The following is an 18,718-nucleotide window of genomic DNA, read 5'->3' as shown; positions in this document are numbered from 1 at the left end:
GGAATTTGACATGACATCTGATGGAGTTCTGTGAAATTGTGTATGTATTCATGTGTGTTTTTCAAGTTATTAAAGTAATTTCAGCTGAATATTCATGATTTTGTCTTTAAATAACATGTACATCTTACATCCAAATTTACTAATTTTTACTTCATCTGTTATGGGAATATTTTTCAGAAATCATACATGGAAGCAAAAATTGCCATTTCTGTCCTGAATACAATATTAATCTCAACAGATTTAACATTCTCATATGCTTACTTTACTGACATTATTATTGGCAATATGAAGGCATTATGAATGCTCAATGTTCTATTTTTATGGTTTTAGAAGTGCCTAAATTGTATTTACTGGAGACCAGTAATTTATTTTTTTATGTAAGTTCTTCATCTCTATCCGTGCCCCATTTTAATACTGATTTATGCAGTGTTGGGATATCTACCCTAGAAAGGAGAATTCTAAAGGAAGGTAATACAGGGTCAGTGTACGTGTACATGTATGATGGTTAAGATAAACTTATCAATATTTGTCCTTCAGTTACTTTTTTCAATTTGTTTTATTGTGTATACTTTGTTAACATTTTCAACAAACTGACTTTTTTGTATTTATGTCGGTTTTATACATATTGCAATTAAATGGGTCTAATAGCATTTATAAAATAATATTTGAATATTGAAAAGTTAATTAGATTATAGAAATTGAAACAGCAGAAATAGTTTCGGGAAATCTACTCCATTTCAGAAGAGGAAAAGATTTCTATATGCAATACTAATTAAAGGTATTTCTATTTCAGTAATAAGAAAGCAGAATCAGAATCTAGTGCAGTGAAGAAAAAGGTCAACAAGGGAAAGGAAGGTTCTGAAAACTCAGATGTGGAAAAAACACCACTAGGATCACCACATCCTGAAGAGGAAGATGATGCAGGAATTCAGGTACTTCCATTGGTCATTTGTTCATACCTGATTGTTGAGCACTATGGCCCCGTTCAGATATAATGCTAATCTATTATTTAGTTTTACAAGAAAACAAAAGCACACCCCTTTAAAAAAGAAACTGCTGATGAGGAGAAATTTGGAAATGTCCATTTGCTGTCAAGTTAATCGTGCCTCATTTTATCTGAATTGTACAATGCTCTATCATGAATAAGTTCGTTGAAGTAATTATGATGATGGCTTTTTTCAATTCACTGCAGTTGAATTTAATGAAAGATTAGGTTTGGAATATTATGGTAAATTGTAGTTAATAAAAAATAGAAATTGAAGTCCTGCTGGAATAGGAGATGGGAAATAAATAGTGTAGATATATGCCAAAAGATTGGTTTTGGGTGCCTTCAGATCCTGTGCCTTGTCTAGACAAGTCCCTGCAGTGTTTTTGGCAAGGGTTTTTTTTTTTTTGAAGTCCTTCCTCAATTGAGAGAAAGTGACTGGCCCACAATCACCCAAATGGCTTTGTGTCCAAGGTGAGACTAGAACTCATAGTCTCTTGGTTTATATCCTGATGGCCTAACCTACTACACTAAACTGGCTGTCAAGATTCATTCTTACTATTCCTATTATTAGTAGATCACTGCAGCAGAGCTTCTGGTACTCAGAAGCCAGAATTCCTGACCTAACTTGGCATGCTATGAATATTTTTTTCAATCTTATTGTATAAAAACTAGAGAATCCATTCTTTTGAACTTTCCTCCTAAACAATCTCGGTTTGTAAGCTTGCAATCTTATTATCCTTGCTTGGGCATTAATACATTATGATCATAGTTAAAAAGTCATCGAAAGCTAATGGTTCAGGTAAGCTAAGAAAGTTGAACTTAACCATATAATTCAAAATCAAATGATTTTATAATAAAGATTATAAAGACTTAAAACTCATGAAAAAGTGTCAGTCTGGCTTCCTATTGCATTATTTGTATTCAGGCAGGTTTTAAAATGTAAATTGATTTTACTGCTGATAGGGTTTAATGTGATGATGTCTATTCTTATGAATTTTTAAATTAAAGCTTTAGTTGAGTTGGATTTTATTTACATGTACACCTATTCACATACACATTAGCTATTCAATTTCAGAGTAAGAAGTTTATACAAAGTGTAAAAAAAGAGTAACTATTGAAAAAAAGGATTTGACGAATAAAATAAAATTAAATTAAATAGAGTTTTTAGCAGTGCAATTTCCTCTCTCTCCTTATATCTTTCTATTATTATGGCCTATTCTTGTTTCCATCATATCCCTATATCATATTTTGTTGTTTTACAATCTTTTTTGAGGCTCTCATTAGCTTTCTCCAATTATGACTTTTTCACTGTTTCTTCATATGATTGTTTTGGAATTTGAATCCTCTTTTATTTTCTTTATATGACCAAGACATCTAAACATCTTTTCTTTGTATAGGTCATTCAGTTTTATATTCATTCAACATCCATTCAGCATCTATTCATTCTTAACCTTATTTTATCAGAAAATACTTCTTAAGGACCCCATTCCTTCTCCATTCAAGTTTTATGTTTTTTCCAATATACTCAACTCTGAAATCCACTTAAAAAGTGGATAGAATCACACATATATATTCAAACAAGTTATTTTTCACAATAGCAATAGCACTTAGTGCTTTACAGCCCTCTCTGCACAGTTTTACAGAGTCAGCATACTGCCCCCAACAATCTGGGTCCTCATTTTACCAACCTCAGAAGGATGGAAGGCTGAGTCAATCTTGAGCTGGTGAGACACGAACTGAGTACTGTATTCTAACCATTGCACCACCTTGGCATCACAATGATCACATACTGTCCCATTACCATTCTAGTAGCATTTATACCTCTTAACATTCTCTAACAATTTTCCCATCTTAAGTAAACATACTGCCAAACTACACAAATTAATCTACTTTCTTTACTTTTCTGTTTTTATGTATAACTTCCATTTATTCACACCGTTTCTCCTATTAGGCACTGCTATCTAGATCAGCAGTATATATATTTTCAGATCCATATTTCTTACTTCATTATACAGTTTAGCATTTGTTTCAGTTATTCAGCTTCTCAGCCAACAACATAGCATTGTCAGCATACAAAAGTATTTATACATTGATGTCTCCACAAATATTCCTTGTACTGTATATTTAATTCATAAATATATTAAACACCCAAAGGGACATCACACATATTTGTCTTGCTCAGTACTGAATCATTTGCTAAAGATATTACTTATTTTCACATGCTGCTTCCATCATGTACTGCTTTTATTGCATCTAGTAACTAACTTTCATATTGACAGAAATTGTTGCATAATTCAAAATATACAGTAAACTATACAATAAATCAGCAAACATACAGTAAAATTTATTTCTCACCTTCATGCATTTCTCAACAGCACACTGAAGAGCAAAAAAAATTCTGGTTTGCATATACACTGCCTGACATAAAATTATTATATTTTCCAAATTTTGCTTATTGCAGATTATTGCCATCTATTGTGCCCTGTCAGTCTGAATTCTTCTAAACGTCTTCCCAAGTACACTAAATGAAGAAATCCTCTTGTGGTTTCTGCATTTATTTTTATTGTCACTCCTTTTACACAATGAAACAGTAGAAACATTTTGGGCATCTGGCACAGATGACTTCACAAACGCATTAAGTCACATAGCTAGTCAATAAGAAAATCACATACATGGTTTAACTACACCTGCAGTCTTCTGTTTTTCATTATTCTCATAGCCTTCATGACTTACATGTTAGCAGTTGTTTATATATTAACATTTATAATGTTAATCTCAATTCTAGTTATACCACAAATGTAAATCTAAAACACCCAAACTAGCATTGTTATTTTAGCATCTTCCCAAATTATTTCATCACTTTTATTCTAAATTTCATTCCTTCTGATGGAACAAATTTATGTTTATACACATCATAATTGCTCTGTATTTTCTTTCTTCCTTTTAATGTTAAGTGTTCCTTCCTTCCTTTGCACTTTTTATTTTTTGCCTGTTTCCTTACATCGTTCTATCAAGAATAATTGTTCATACGACCTATTAAAGTAATTCCTTACCCTTGTGTAACACTTTGTTTACATTATTGTCTTCACTTTGTTCCAGTCTGCTTCCACACATCATTCCTTGCAACTTCCTATGCATTTAATCTGTCAACTAATACTTCATACAGGATTCATAACTTTTCTTTCATTCTTCTTTCATTTTGTTTTTGCTTTTTTTCTTTTGTATAACTTTTCCAAAGATCTACTCTTGGTACTACCAAAACATGGTCTGTTCCAGATTTAGAATCTCTGATCACTCTTATAGCCTTCCCTAAGTCAGTGTTTCATAAACAATAAAATCAGCCATGTTTTTAGAATTGTATTCATTTTTCTTCATGTATATTTTGTGAATAGATTTATGCTTAATCCATATATTAAAAACTGCACCATTTTTTTCAATTTCACTATTCAGTAATTGTACCACACAATTACTACTAACCTATGCATTTCTGTGCATTATAGATCATACCAGTTCATATTTTCTAACATGTATTTTAACCTTTTTATCCATAATGAAACCATCTCGACTTCTTTGTATGCGAGCAAGTCCACTTCAGAGGATAAGCTTCTTTCAGATGTTACACCCTTTCGTTTTTTCTTAATTTCACAAACAGAATATTTTCATGAATATTATACCTTTTACTGTGTGCCCCACTTAAAGTTCAAGTTACAATATTTAATATGTCATGGGATCATCAAGGTTTTGATCAATTGAAACTTTTTTAAAACACTTTTTATAAGACAATGAAATAGTACACTAGCATACTAGACTTAAGTCATACCTATAGCCCCTGCAGCAAACCTTGCTAATACTAAGGACACAGCATCAATCAATTTTGAAACATTTTGGCCAGTATATGCCACAAGCACAACCAAAGTGCTCAGTTCCACTCAAGCTTGCTCATGCTATTTATACAAGTTAAGATCTCCAATATGAAGCCTGTGTTTCAAGCCAATCTTAAATTTTCCAGAATGTCACTAATGGGGTTGTTTTGAAAGTTTATTATTAAAAATTCACATGCTTCAGTTTTGCTGAAAAGGTGAGGTGGTGTTGTTAGTTGCAAAGTCGTGTCCGACTCATCACGACCCCATGGACAATGTTCCTCCAGGCTTTCCTGTCCTCTACCATCCTCTGGAGTCCATTTAAAATCACTCCTACTGCTTCAATGACTCCATCCAGCCATCTCATTCTCTGTCGTGTTGTCCCATTCTTCTTTTGCCCTCAATCTTTCCCTGCATTAGGTTCTTCTCCAATGAGTCCTTCCTTCTCATTAGGTGGCCAAAGTATTTGAGTTTCATCTTCAGGATCTGGCCTTCTAAAGAGCAGTCAGGGTTGATCACCTCTAAGACTGACCAGTGATTGCCTTGCAGTCCAAGGGACTTGCAGGAGTCTTCTCCAGCACCATAGTTCAAAGGCATCAATTCTTTGGCGCTCAGCCTTTCTTATGGTCCAACTTTCATAGCCATACATTGCAACTGGGAAAACCATAGCCTTGATTATACGTACTTTTGTTGGCAGGGTGATGTCTCTGCTTTTTAGTATGCTGTCTAGATTTGCCATAGCTTTTCTCCCCAAGAGTAAGTGTCTTTTAATTTCTTGGCTGCAGTCCCCATCTGCAGTGGTCTTGGAGCCCAGGTAAATAAAATCTGTCACTACCTCCATTTCTTCCCCATCTATTTACCAGGAAAAAGAGACGTAAACAAATGGTGATGCAAATATTGTAGTTCATAGGCCAAGTGAGCCTGTGTATTGGGATATTACATCATTCACATGTACATAGGATTCTCCCATAGAGATATATGAACTTGAGCATCAGCCCAACAAACTGAAGAAAACAATTCTGTATTAAAGAACTAATGTATGGGAATACTTATTATTGGCAACAAAGTAGAAGCATACACATTTATTTCTTATTTCTTTTTTAGAAGAGGCGTTCTAGCAGGCAAGTTAAAAGAAAGCGTTATACAGAAGACTTGGAATTCAAGATTTCTGATGAAGAAGTTGATGATGCAGATGCTGCTGGAAGAAACTCCCCTTCAAATAACTCTCAATCTGAACAACAGGTCTGTTCATATTTATGGTCTTCAAACTGAGGAATAAACTAAAAATTCTGTACAGTATTGTAGTGTTGCTTCCCTTCCAAGGGATTTCCATCTCAGTTTGGCTCAACATGCCAAAATAAATTAGTTATTTAGATTCTTAAAGTCTGTGTTCATTCACATTTTCTTTACATGCCAACAATATGTAATTTTACATAATTTAATGAAATTAATGGTCTGTGTTGAAAAGCTTAAAACGAGGCTCCAAAGAGACAGAATTTACCTCTCTGAATTCAGTGGTCTGGCTTCTATGACTTAATAAACCACTCAAGCTTGTCTCCTGCTGTCAGGTACTATAAGAACCCCTTTATGAAATTACTGTCTTTTAGTAAGCAGTGGGAAATGCTTGATTTTTTATGTAGTGTAAATGATGGATAAAATGAATTGAATAAAATGAATAGTGATGATATGAAATGAGTACTATTACAATGTTTAAAAAAAACTTCATATAACTTACTTAGGAAACCATTGGTGAAAATGGGCATACTGAAGTAATTATTGGTCAGTAATTATTTTTAAAAGCTTTCTTAAATCTTTTCCAGTGCTGTGTCAAATATTTGCAACAATTCTGCATTTGGAACGCTCCACTTGCTACCAGTTGCCTGCTAGACAGAATTTAAGGGACCGGCTTAGGACCTGATTATTTGCAGGGCTGTACCACTTCTGCCCTATTACTCAAAATAGCAGGAGAAGCTCTTCTGAAGAAGGCCCTGTTAATAGAAAGTCAACTATTTGAATATTCAGAAAAAACTAATAAGATGCATTTAGTGCGCATGCTTAGGAAAACAGTAAACACTGAGCTTTTAATTGATAAGTATAACAGTCTGATTTATTGTTTCATTTTAGTTGCATTAACTTTGTTATGCTTTGTTTTTCTATTTTTTTATATCATAAGACTTCTTGAATATTGAAATAAAACAAAAATGCAGTAAAAAGTTAGTAAATAAAAATAAGGTTTCTTGATGAATTTTAGCATTAAAAATATATAATGATCCTTTACAAAGCTAACATTTTCCCATTATATATTTATTTAGCAGAACTTATAGCAGAATGAGAAGACATCTTCTTTAAACCATAAATGATCTAAGAATGTGTTTTTTCCATTTGAAAAAAACAACTTTTGTAACAGAGCAAGTGACCTAGCTCCTTAACCTAGAGATAAATGAACTTCCCTTAGTTTGTTTCTAGCAATTGTAAGCAGCCATTTAAGAATTTAAAATTTAACTTGTAATTTCTGCTCTTTGGTTCATGAACCTCTTTATTTGATAGCTTCTGATATTTTTCTTCGTTCTCTCTTCTCTGCCCTTATTTCTCAATAATTCTTCCTTCTTCCTAATATGTGAAACACTAATAGAGCTATATGTATAGTGATTTTGAGATTTGTAATGGTATGTGGGAATGACCTGGAAGGATGAAGGAAATAGATGCTTCCTAGAGAAGGATCAGACAAGAGAGGGCGGAACCCCCAATGACTTAATGATCAGAGAAAGAAACTTGGAAAAGACTTGCACTATTTGATCAGATAGTTAAAAGAGACAGATTTTATTTTCAGACTTGAAATGAAGTCTTACGATAAACTAGAATTAGCTGGTCTGTGTTTCTTGTCTAGTTTACTTGGGAGGGCTGACAGGATGCTGAAAAAAAAAAGTTGTTCTAGTAAATTATATAACCTCCACTTCTCTGCATGTAGATGTAGCAATATTCTATAAAAAGTGGAGGAAACGACAGAAAATTGTAAGTTCTCTTCCAGAGTGGCTGCTGCACAACTGCAAGAAAATGATTGAGAATAGGAAATTCTTTCTTTAAAACCTGACTGAAAAAAGTTTAAAAGTTTAAGATGAAAAATATTCATCTTATATTGAAATCAAACATGGTGAAGTTTCTATGGAGATTCTCAAATCATCCAGGTCATAGTTGTTCCAAAGTTGCTTTTCCAAAAGGCAACTGGACTTTCTTGATTTTTTCCTTGAAAACATTTCACTTCTCATCCAAGAAGCTTCTTCAGTTCTGAAGGATGGTGGGGAAAGATGATGAACCTTTAGAAATAATTTTTAAACCTGGAATTTGAAAAGTTCAATATTATATTTGATACAATTTTCTCCAAAGTGACTTTTTAAACCTGGAATTTGAAAAGTTCAATATTATATTTGATATAATTTTCTCCAAAGTGACTGAGAGTTATGCAAGTTCAAGTTAAACATTTCCAGAGGGCAATAATAGAGACAGATGACCAGTCCTGACAATATAGCTGTTCCTTTCTGTATTTTTATCAATAGTTACTATAAAATATTTCATTTTAAGGAATCTTCTGATGCTGAAGGTCCTGTGGTAGAAAAAATTTTGAGTAGCCGCATAATCAAGAAACAGGTAATGTTTATTATCTTAATCTTCATTTTTAGAATAGTTTGTTCACTGTAAATTCTTTCACAACTGTCAATTGAAAATTAATTATTATTGGTGTCTATGTTTTTTGGAAAAAAGTTAATAGATTTCTAAATTTCAGCTTTACCTAATCTGAGAGATTAATTTAAGGGTAATATGTAAAGAAATTGGAAATAGAGCAGAAATGAATTATAGAATATATGCTATTTTTGATAATTCTTCATAAAGATATTAACAATAGATTGAAAATTATTATTACCCATTATGGGTATGAAATTAGAATTATGCATTCATAGTAGTACATTCAAATTTAATATTAGGGATTTTGTTTTAAGGTGAGATTATTTGCTCATTAAGAGTCTGTATCATCTGTCTATACATTTATTTATCTGCTTTAGGTCATATAGAATAAGCTATGTTTGCTTTGCTAAATCCAATGCACTGAACTCATATCCTTATATTTTGTACCTTGGGTTCTATAGAATATTTTGAATCTTCAACAGGAGGAACTGCCTATCTCTAAATACTTTCACCTCTCTTTCAGCCTCTAATATAAGTGATTATATTAGAAAAAACATAAACAATACTGTCGTGTTACCAGGGCCAAACCAAAATGTATATCATCTAAAGCATCTGTTGCCCACATTTTGTTACCTTGGCTAGATTCTTTTGCCCTGCCAGTAGTTTCTTAACAATATTTATTAGGGAGTGATTAATATTCAGGAGACATTTTTGTGAATAGTGACCTTCAGACTCCTCCATTATCAGTGAAAAGAACAACCTCTTTTCTGGTTCATGGGGGAGCTGTTAGAAACTAAGAAATTCTCCACAGTAATTTAATGGGAGTTAAACTGATTCTAAATGGGAAATAGTCCAGTTGCTGAATTTGTTTTCACCTATCCCTTTCATCATAATAGGTGATAATCTTGCTAGGAAGAATTATTTTTGGTTGAGACAGCTGCCAAAGAGACCTGACAGCCATATCCAGCACCGCAGCCTGCCTTATTCTGTAGAACAATGCTTCTCAAACATGGCTAATTACCCAAAATTGAGTAACATATTTTTACAGATAGTCCTTGACTTGTGACCATTATTGTCGCAAGTCATGCTAATCATTAAGTAGGTCACTACATGATACATGCCTGATTTTATGATCTTTCTCACAATGGTTGTTAAGCAAATGCTGCTGTTGTAAAGTGAATACCATGGTCGTTAAGCAAATCCATTATATGAATGGGTTTGGATTTTGTTTTTGTTTTTTTGCTGAAAACTGGAGATAAAGACAAGTTTCTAGCAAAAAAAATTGCTTAACGTAACAATGTGCAGCATAAAGCTATTAAGATTTTGCAGAATAAAAATAATGGTTAAAATTGCTGTGAAGGAAACAACAGACTCGGATACATGGAGTTATATTACATCTATCAATTAAAAAGTCTATTCATTAGATTACCATGTAGTATAAATCAGTTTAACTAAAATAATTAATATTCTAAAAAAGAAAAAGGATTTCTCTTAGTTACACTAAAACTATGAGGTGAAAGGGTCATCTTTAAGTGCAACCTATGCCAGAAAAATTAGAAAGGAACAGCATATATTTAGTATAAGAATATTTTGTAGATCATCTCTACATGCATAATCACTATAATAATTCACAATACTAAAAGAGGAATTTAATTTATGCACTAGCTGAATTTAAATTAATAAGATTTTTACACTTAAACTAGATTTGGCATCTGTTACAACTTAAGACAATTTTATATATTTTCCTCAGTGTACTTTAAAGATCCAAAGTGTTGGGTTGTTCATATCTCAAAATTATCTGCAAAGCTCTGAATGTATGCATTGTAGTTATTTAGCTAATGTCTTATTAAATAATTTTTAGTCAATATATGAAAATCAGATTATATATTAATAACTAGGACTAAGAATATTTAGAATGGTTATCCTGATTAGAAATGGGGTATATCGTTTACTATATCTAGAAAATTCTAGGTTGTAGAACGTAAGCAAACTTAAGAATGGAGTTAAAAAGTGGTATATTTCAAAAAGTAAATGATTAGGCTTTCAAAAATGTATTTTAAATTAAAGAATAAACAAATTGTAACATTGGTTAATGCTGGAAGAAGTTTATGGCAGAGGAGTACTTAGATTTCTTTTTTGAAAAATTTCCTTTCAATCAGTTTAGAATAACACAAAAAAGAATTTCAAACTATAAAAATTAAAACTTTAAAATCTTGGCCATTCTACATCCTAAAAAAATATTACTAAATACTTGCCAGTGTTCCCTTGGGAGATTTCTTCCTTTTTGGGGATAGCAAGTCATCTACTCACTTCCTCTGTCTCTATCAGATAGCCTTTTGAAAGCTACAAGAAGAGGGGAAAAAACTTTCCCTCCACCTTTACTCATTAATACCAGAAGCTATATCCAAATTGTTTTTGACCATTGCCATTGATTTCTCCTTTCGCAAACCAACTACAAGTAGTCCTTGACTTACGACCGCAATTGTGACCAGAATTTTTCTTGTTAAACAAGTTGTTGTTAAGTGAGTTGGGCTCACTTTTTTGACCTTTTAATCACTATTGCCACAGTTGTTAAGCAAATAACTGCAGTTACTAAGCGAATTACACTGTTAAGCATATCTAGTTTCCTGCATTGATTTTGCTTGTCAGAAGCTGGCTGGGAAAGTCAAAAATGGCAGTCATGTGACCTGGAACCACAACAACTGTCACAATACATGCTGGTTATCAAGTGCTCCGACTTTGATCAAGTGACCACAATGGTTGTAAGTCTGAGAAGCCCTGTTCATCTGGATTGTATCCACACTCTTTAAACACAGAATTGTAACTTAAAGTTGCATCTCAAAGTCTAAAATAACATTTTAGATACGATATGCCATCCTGCTTAACAGGATTGTGTTAATTAAGCAATGGAAGTAGCATTTGGGCTTTTGTTTACCTACTTGATATGCAAGGACTTTTTGCCAAGCTTCGTGTAATTGCACTATCAAGTAAAACTATATAAAAATACATTAAAACAAGAATAAGACATTTAAAGTCCAGCTTAATATGAATATTTATTCAGCAGTACTAATGCTGTAGAAACATAAACCATATTAAAACACTACTTGAACAAGTCACAAAACCACAATATAAAGTTGTCAAGAGCCAGCCAAAAATAATACATAAGGCATTCAGGAGTGCAGTTGCTAATTGGGTGCTGCCTGAGAAAATGGTACACTTGGCTTCTCTGTAGCACTGTGGGTTTGGCAGAAAGCCATTTTGGGGTCAAGTTGTTGTGAATGAAGCTGTGTGTGGTTAGGGAGGAGTTACAATGATTCATGTGTTGGAAATTGTAATAAGTAGAATTTTCAAGGCTTAAGTAAATTCAGGGAAGTTTTTGCATTTCTCTCTCTCTGATTTTCCTTTAAAAATATATAAGAAAATTTTAAAACCTTTTTTTATTGTTACTGTTAAATTTCAAACACATGCTGTTTTTGAGTAGTATTTTCTATTAACTGTAAGATTAAGGTGATATTTACCACAGTTGTTTGTAATTAAAACCATTGATCTTTCTTTTTATAGATGGATAATGGAGAAGAAACACAATCAGAAGAATTCTATGTAAAATACAAAAACTTGTAAGCAAGCCCTGTCTTCAGCATTCTTTAAACAGTTCCACAATATGTAAAACATAAATTACAAATCTCTAAAGATTAAGTACAAATCAATTACAAATAATGTTCTCCATATGAGTAGCAATACATAATATTAATTTTAAGTGTTTGGAAGGAGAATATGTGTCCTTATGGAACTTCTCTGAAGGACACCTGTCTCCATTTATCTCTGTTGGTTCAGTCAAGCAGAAGAAGGGCACTTCGTATCCTATTATCGTATCCTATTACTGTCATTTTATTTATTTATTTTATTTGATTTCTATACCGCCCTACTCCCGAAGGACTCAGCCAAACAATAAAACACATACATACAAAATTTAAAAGTAGAATAAAATCAAATTAAATAATTTTGGCCCCGACAAATTTAAAACCCCAAACTTTTAAAACCAATTTAAAATTGAATGTATAAAATACTAAAAGATATTTAAAAATTAAAAATCTTTTATAAAAGAGGGAGAAAATTAGGCCGGGCCCGCCTGAAATAGTAAGGTCTTTAAAGCACGGCGGAAGGTGTGCAGATCCAGGATCCTCCGTATTTCTGGGGGGAGCTCGTTCCAGATAGTAGGTGCCCCCACAGAGAAGGCTCTCCCCCTGGGGGCTACCAGTCAGCATTGTTTGGCTGACGGCACCCGGAGGAGCCCCTCTTTATGGGAGCGTACCGGCCGGTGGGAGGCTATTGGTGGTAGTAGGCGGTCCCGCAAGTACCCAGGTCCTAAGCCATGGAGCGCTTTAAAGGTGGTAACCAAAACCTTGAAGCGCACCCGGAAGACCACCGGGAGCCAGTGCAGCTCGCGCAGGAGGGGTGTTACATGGGAACGCCATGTCGCTCCCATTACCACCCGCGGTCATCTTATAGGATCCAAAATACACAGCTACTATGTTGCAATTCCTGACTTCTGAAATGGTATACATACAGAGTTTTATGTGGTTCCCACCGGTATATTGTTGAAGAAACTGGAAGCCCTTTTTGTTTCTGGGACTTCAACAGTTTCTTTAACAATGTATAGATGGGAGCCACTTGAAACTGGATAGATATCATTCCAGAGGACAGGAATTACAACATAGTAGCTGTGCTTTTTTTAATCATATAAGATGACTTTGCTTAAGTAATAGAATACAAATGTGTTTCTAATTGTAAATTACAAAAGTTGTTTGGGACATGAGTAGCCTATTTCAGTGATTAAAAATATTTGTAGAATTGTTCCAGGAAAATCTACCTATCTTTATAAAATGGATAGATTTGCTGCCTCACATGCAAATTTTGGCCATGTTGGGTTATCCAGGGTCCTACAGAGTTCTTATAGCATTACATAAACTCACCGAAAAGTATTATTGTAATATTAGGAAAGGTGCCTTAAGTCTTGCCTTCTAGCTCAAAGAGGTGGAGTCAGCCCTTTCATATCCTATAGGGTTCATTTTCTGCTAACCATCTGCTCATAACATTTACTATATTTTAACAGTTTGAATCCAGTTTATTTCTTTATCACTTATAATTTATGGGCAAAATTTTATTATGAGCAATGTAGAACCAAGGTTACAGTGAGATGGGTGTTGTGGATAATTGTTAAATCTCCCAAACTGCTCACTTCTGCCTGTATATATGACTCCTTTTTAAAACAATTGAACTATGCATAAAAAGTAGTGTTACCATGCATAAAAAGTAGTGTTACCATGAAGACCAGAATAAAAAGAAAGAAAAATTCCAGAGTCCATATCTTTAATAACTTTAAACATAAAAGACCAATTCAAATTGTCAAGTTTTTTCTTTATCCAGAAAAATCAGTGCCACTTGCAGGGAGGCACGATAGCTTAGTGGCTTAATGATGCTGGAGGTGGTCTTTGCTCCAGCGGTTCAAATTCTAGCACTGCATGGTGGGGTGAGCTCTCGTCACTTGCCTCCACTTCCGTCCACCTAACAGTTCGAAAGCATGTACTATGTAGGTAGATAAGTAGCACTTTAGTACCAAGATGAGAGGAATCCTGCTGGCCCTGCGCCTCCCTGTTTGTAATGCCTGTTTGTGAAGTGGCTTTGATGGAGGGAGAGAATCTTGGATGATGCTGCAGGAAAGCCACTTGTTTTTTTTCTGGTGCGGAGGTAGCTCGCCCTCCTGACATGCACCTTTGGAAACATGCGAGCGTGAACCAAACAGAGCTAGCAAACAGACAGCCAAACTATATTCTGCAATAGCATTGCAGTTTCCTGGCTAATATAGCATCACCATACACTAAATAAATAAATAAGTGCCAGTTGGTATGTTGTTGTAGATACTTTATTATATCCAATACAGTTCTTATACTATTTCTTAATTTTGTGTAAGAACCCATATTGATCATCATGAATAAAATCTTGCACAACCTTCTTTAATCATTTAGCCAAAATTGATATAAATATTTTATAGTCATTATTCAGCAATGAAATTCAACAGTAACTCTTAGTTTAGATTAAATCTTGTTTTTCTTTTGACAATAAAGCAATATTAGCTTCTTTCCACAATTCACATAACAGATCCCTGCAAAATAGAATCCATCACACATTGAAGTGGTTGCAAACGTTGGTCTTCAAAACACTTACAGTATGAACTTGGAAGTCTATCAAGCCCTCATACTTTCCCTATTTTAGTAGTTTCTGAGTTGCCCACATCCAACTCTAGGAATTCCAAATGTGCTCTCTAGTCCCAAAAGTTGTGGTAGAAAATATTTAATCGGGCAATATCTGATTTAAATCAACCTGACTTGGAACATTTTTATTCTGTTAAAATGTTTATGTCAGATTAATTTAAGTAGATGGTCACTAAATGTTATGAGTTAGGTTTATTGAACACATAACAGCTGTGAATTAGTCACAAAGCTAAGTCATAGCTCAATTCAATACTGTGTTAACCTAAACCAAGCAAATCACATTCTGCTATACTCTCTCATGCAAATCAGGGATTTTTTTTAATGAATTGAGTTATTTGTTTCTCCAATCACAATGATTATTACTGACAATATCCACTTAAGTTCTAAAATATTTTTTTCTCTTAATATTTAGGGAGATGATAGTAAAAGAGGAAGCATAGTATCCTATCTTTGATATTTAATCAAAATGTCCATTGCAGTTATTTGCTAAATGATACTGTAAAACTGTACGGTTTATGTATTATTTTAAGACAATTATTTTAATAAGAAAATCGGTTTGCATAAATATTAAGCTGATAAATAGTGCTATCATTATTTTTCTTCCTTTTTTTTAGCTCTTACCTCCACTGCCAATGGGCATCTGTGGAAGTACTGGACAAAGACAGGAGAATTCAACAGAAGATTAAAAGATTTAAAGCAAAGCAGGCTCAAAATAAGTTCCTTTCAGAGGTATCTTTTTATTATTTCAATTGGATTAAATCATATAGCGAGGCTGAAGTTCATTGATAATTCCATCAAGTGAAGCTCAGTCATTTCTATTCAATGTACCTACAATTTCTTTTGAAAACTATTTGCAAGGTAAGCAGGTGTACCATGTGGTAGCTTATTAGTGAAACAGTAATCTGGATCTCATATATCTGTAAATACTTACAAGCCTTGAAGAGATTACACCTCACATATTGTAAAGATGGTCTCCCATAGCCTCCTTTTTAATAATACTTTATATAGGCTGGATAAATATTTTTTATTAAATATTTTGAAAACAGACTTTTAGGCACTTAGTCTACTGAAGTGGATTGATGTTTAAATTCTCTTGATTTTTTAATGGTCTTAGCTCTTGTGTTCATTTATTTATTTTGGATTCTACTTCATTATGCTGGCTTCTTACATTGTTACAAGTTTTAGACTTTATTGTATTATTATTGTTTTAAAACAATTGAATGATTCTAAGGAACTAATTTTATAGATATATGTACAAATAAATAATCTTCCCTTTCCCCACAATGTTGTCACATTTTCCAGAGAATTTCTTAATTTCAGTCTAGTCTGTTTCAAGCAAACTAGAGCTAGCTGAGGCTTAAATTTACAGAAAACTAGTGATCTGAGCAATATGTCTCATACATCATGTCCAATCAAATAGCAAAGGAATATGAGCAAAAACATGTTAGTCCTGAATCTTTATTTCATGTAATATTTAATATTTATTTAAATCCTATTGTTTGTCTAAGCAAACTGACTAAATAGTGGTTTGTCTGTCACTTAGTATGAAGCCTGAGCTGCCCACAAAGTTACTCCTGATAATTATGTTTCAGTATTGAAATCTCATTTAGTAGTTGGTAGATGGTGAGTTTTATGGCTGCCATATCTAGGTGAAATAATGGGAAGATCTAATTTCACTGCCGTATGAGTTAACACTGGATATCCCCTCACTTTACAGTGTCACTGGGACTGAGTATTTACACTGAAACAGAAGAAGAAGGAATAAAACAGCACACTGTGATCCAAAAAATACAGGAGGTTCCCCACTAGGAAATATGGAATTATATAACTGGCCAAGAATTAATGCATTTTTATTTATTGTTCTGTCTCAAAAGCTATAGATAGAGATAGAATAAGTTTATTGTGCTGTTCTTTAGTAAATATGGTTTGTAGGACTACAAATCCTGTCTCTTTTCTTTAAATCTTTAAATCAAACTGGTAGGGAGCTTAGAAAATTGTTAGCAACAGCTGGATATCAGCTGCAGGCAGTGCTTGAAAACAAAGTAGCTAAAGATTTCATAAGCAATGTTGATTTGTTTGGGTGCTGTTCTCAGTAGACTATGGAATTGGTGTCTGGAAGTTGACAAACTGAAGTTTAATCTAGGCAAACCAGTTCTAATTAGCATAAAGTCACATGCAACACATGCCACATTCACAAACCATTGCTGGTTCAGAATACTACATGCAGTACTTTCTGGAGATTATTTTTTTTTACTAAATTATACCAATTTTCTTTATTTTTTTCTCCAGTTTTTGTGTCCAAGATTCCAATTATTTCCTATTAAAACTTTAATTTGAGATTGCACTTTGATAAACTGTGTCCTCTATTATAAACCATCCCATAAATTATGAGTAGAATGCTCTGTTGCAAGACAGTGGTTTTTCCATGATTACATGGAAATTTAAAAGATTATGGTCACCTTCTAGACCAGTGGTTCTCAACCTATGGGTCGCGACCCCTTTGGGGGTCGAATGACCCTTTCACAGGGGTCGCCTAAGACCATTGGAAAACACATATTTTCGATGGTTTTAGGAATAATTTTATGGTTGGGGGTCACCACAACATGAGGAACTGTATTAAAGGGTCGTGGCATTAGGAAGGTTGAGAACCACTGTTCTAGACAGTTAATAAAGACATATTATGCTATCATGTATTTATTTACTTACTTACTTACTTACTTACTTACTTACTTACTTACTTACTTACATGCTTGCTTATTTACTTAACTTTTTCTTACTGGATTTATGGGCCACCCATTTCGCCAAAGGCAACTCTAGGCAGCTTACAATCATTCAATAAAAATGCCATATAAAACATTAAACAATAAATAGGGATCTTAAATTTAAAATTCAGTTAAAATTAAATAAGATGGAGAGGAAGGGAGCAAAGTACCCACAGGGAGGAGGTGGTTTGTTATGTAATCCATTAACCACTTCCAGAATTTCACAGCCCAATTAGGACTTAATCCAGTTGGCAGAGCCATATCTTCAAGCTCTTTCGGAAGGCCAAATGGGTCTCATCTCAGGGACTTACATTCATAGAATATTAAAACTGCTTCAAGGTCATGACCTTGATCTTGATAGATATTTATTTTGTCATGATGTTGAAGCAATTTTCATGTTCTTACTCCATTTTATCCCACCTTTATTATAAATATCTTTTTAGACCAAGATAGTACAAAATACGTTGGATTTTTCAGCATTTTCCCATGTCTGCTGAAAAAGGTGTGAGACTCAGATGTTCCCAACTAGCTTTGTCAAAGTGGTATGTCAATGGCTTCTGCTTATAGGCAGCTTCATAAATTCCTCATTACGATCAGCAGGTGAGAATGAACAAAGTTAATCCACATTAACAGGGCTACATAACAACTTAATTAATCAACTCACTGCAGTGAATTAGCTACTTAATTTGCAGAGAAATGTATTGTTTCATCATAACTTCCAATAATTCCTCAGTCATGATGGAATAATATACTTTTCTCTGCAAATTAAATAGCTAACTCACTGCAATAAGCAGATTAATTTTTTTTAGAGACAGTCCAATTTAAAACACCATGTTATCCAAAACAGTTTCTCTGGGTGGATTCCCCCCCCCCCCAGTTTCATGGTATAATCAATTAAAATAAGTTACAACTTAATTGGTTAGATTTGGCATGAATCAAGAGAATATGTATGCTCCATTCTCTTCTGAAACCATCTGTGATCTATAGAACATCAGGTTCCATGGTGGAAAGTTAATGGAAAGTATACTTAGAAGTAATTATTAATGGATAAAGTTAGCTGCCATGTAAGAGATATATCAAGCAATGACCAAGTAGCTATCCAAAAATGATTGGCAAGATCTTTGCCTTTAGAATATGCCAATCCAACAATTAAAA

The 18,718-nt window shown here is 33.6% G+C and overlaps 1 protein-coding gene across 3 annotated transcripts in view; it reads left to right on the top strand.

Moving 5' to 3' along the window:
* Positions 1 to 18,718, top strand: part of CHD7 (chromodomain helicase DNA binding protein 7) — a 192,259-nt gene that overhangs the window by 120,527 nt on the left and 53,014 nt on the right. For all 3 annotated transcript variants that reach the window (XM_070940526.1, XM_070940527.1, XM_070940528.1), the window contains exons 5-9: positions 794 to 932; positions 5,953 to 6,090; positions 8,428 to 8,493; positions 12,091 to 12,146; positions 15,416 to 15,530. In XM_070940526.1, the coding sequence (XP_070796627.1) occupies positions 794 to 932; positions 5,953 to 6,090; positions 8,428 to 8,493; positions 12,091 to 12,146; positions 15,416 to 15,530 (514 nt within the window). The remainder of the gene's footprint in view (positions 1 to 793; positions 933 to 5,952; positions 6,091 to 8,427; positions 8,494 to 12,090; positions 12,147 to 15,415; positions 15,531 to 18,718) is intronic.

This window comes from Pituophis catenifer, unplaced genomic scaffold (genome assembly GCF_029215685.1).
Source record: "Pituophis catenifer annectens isolate HBS135680 unplaced genomic scaffold, rPitCat1.0.hap2 SCAF_3, whole genome shotgun sequence".
Lineage (NCBI taxonomy): Eukaryota > Metazoa > Chordata > Lepidosauria > Squamata > Colubridae > Pituophis > Pituophis catenifer.
This window is presented reverse-complemented; position numbering and strand designations above follow the sequence as displayed.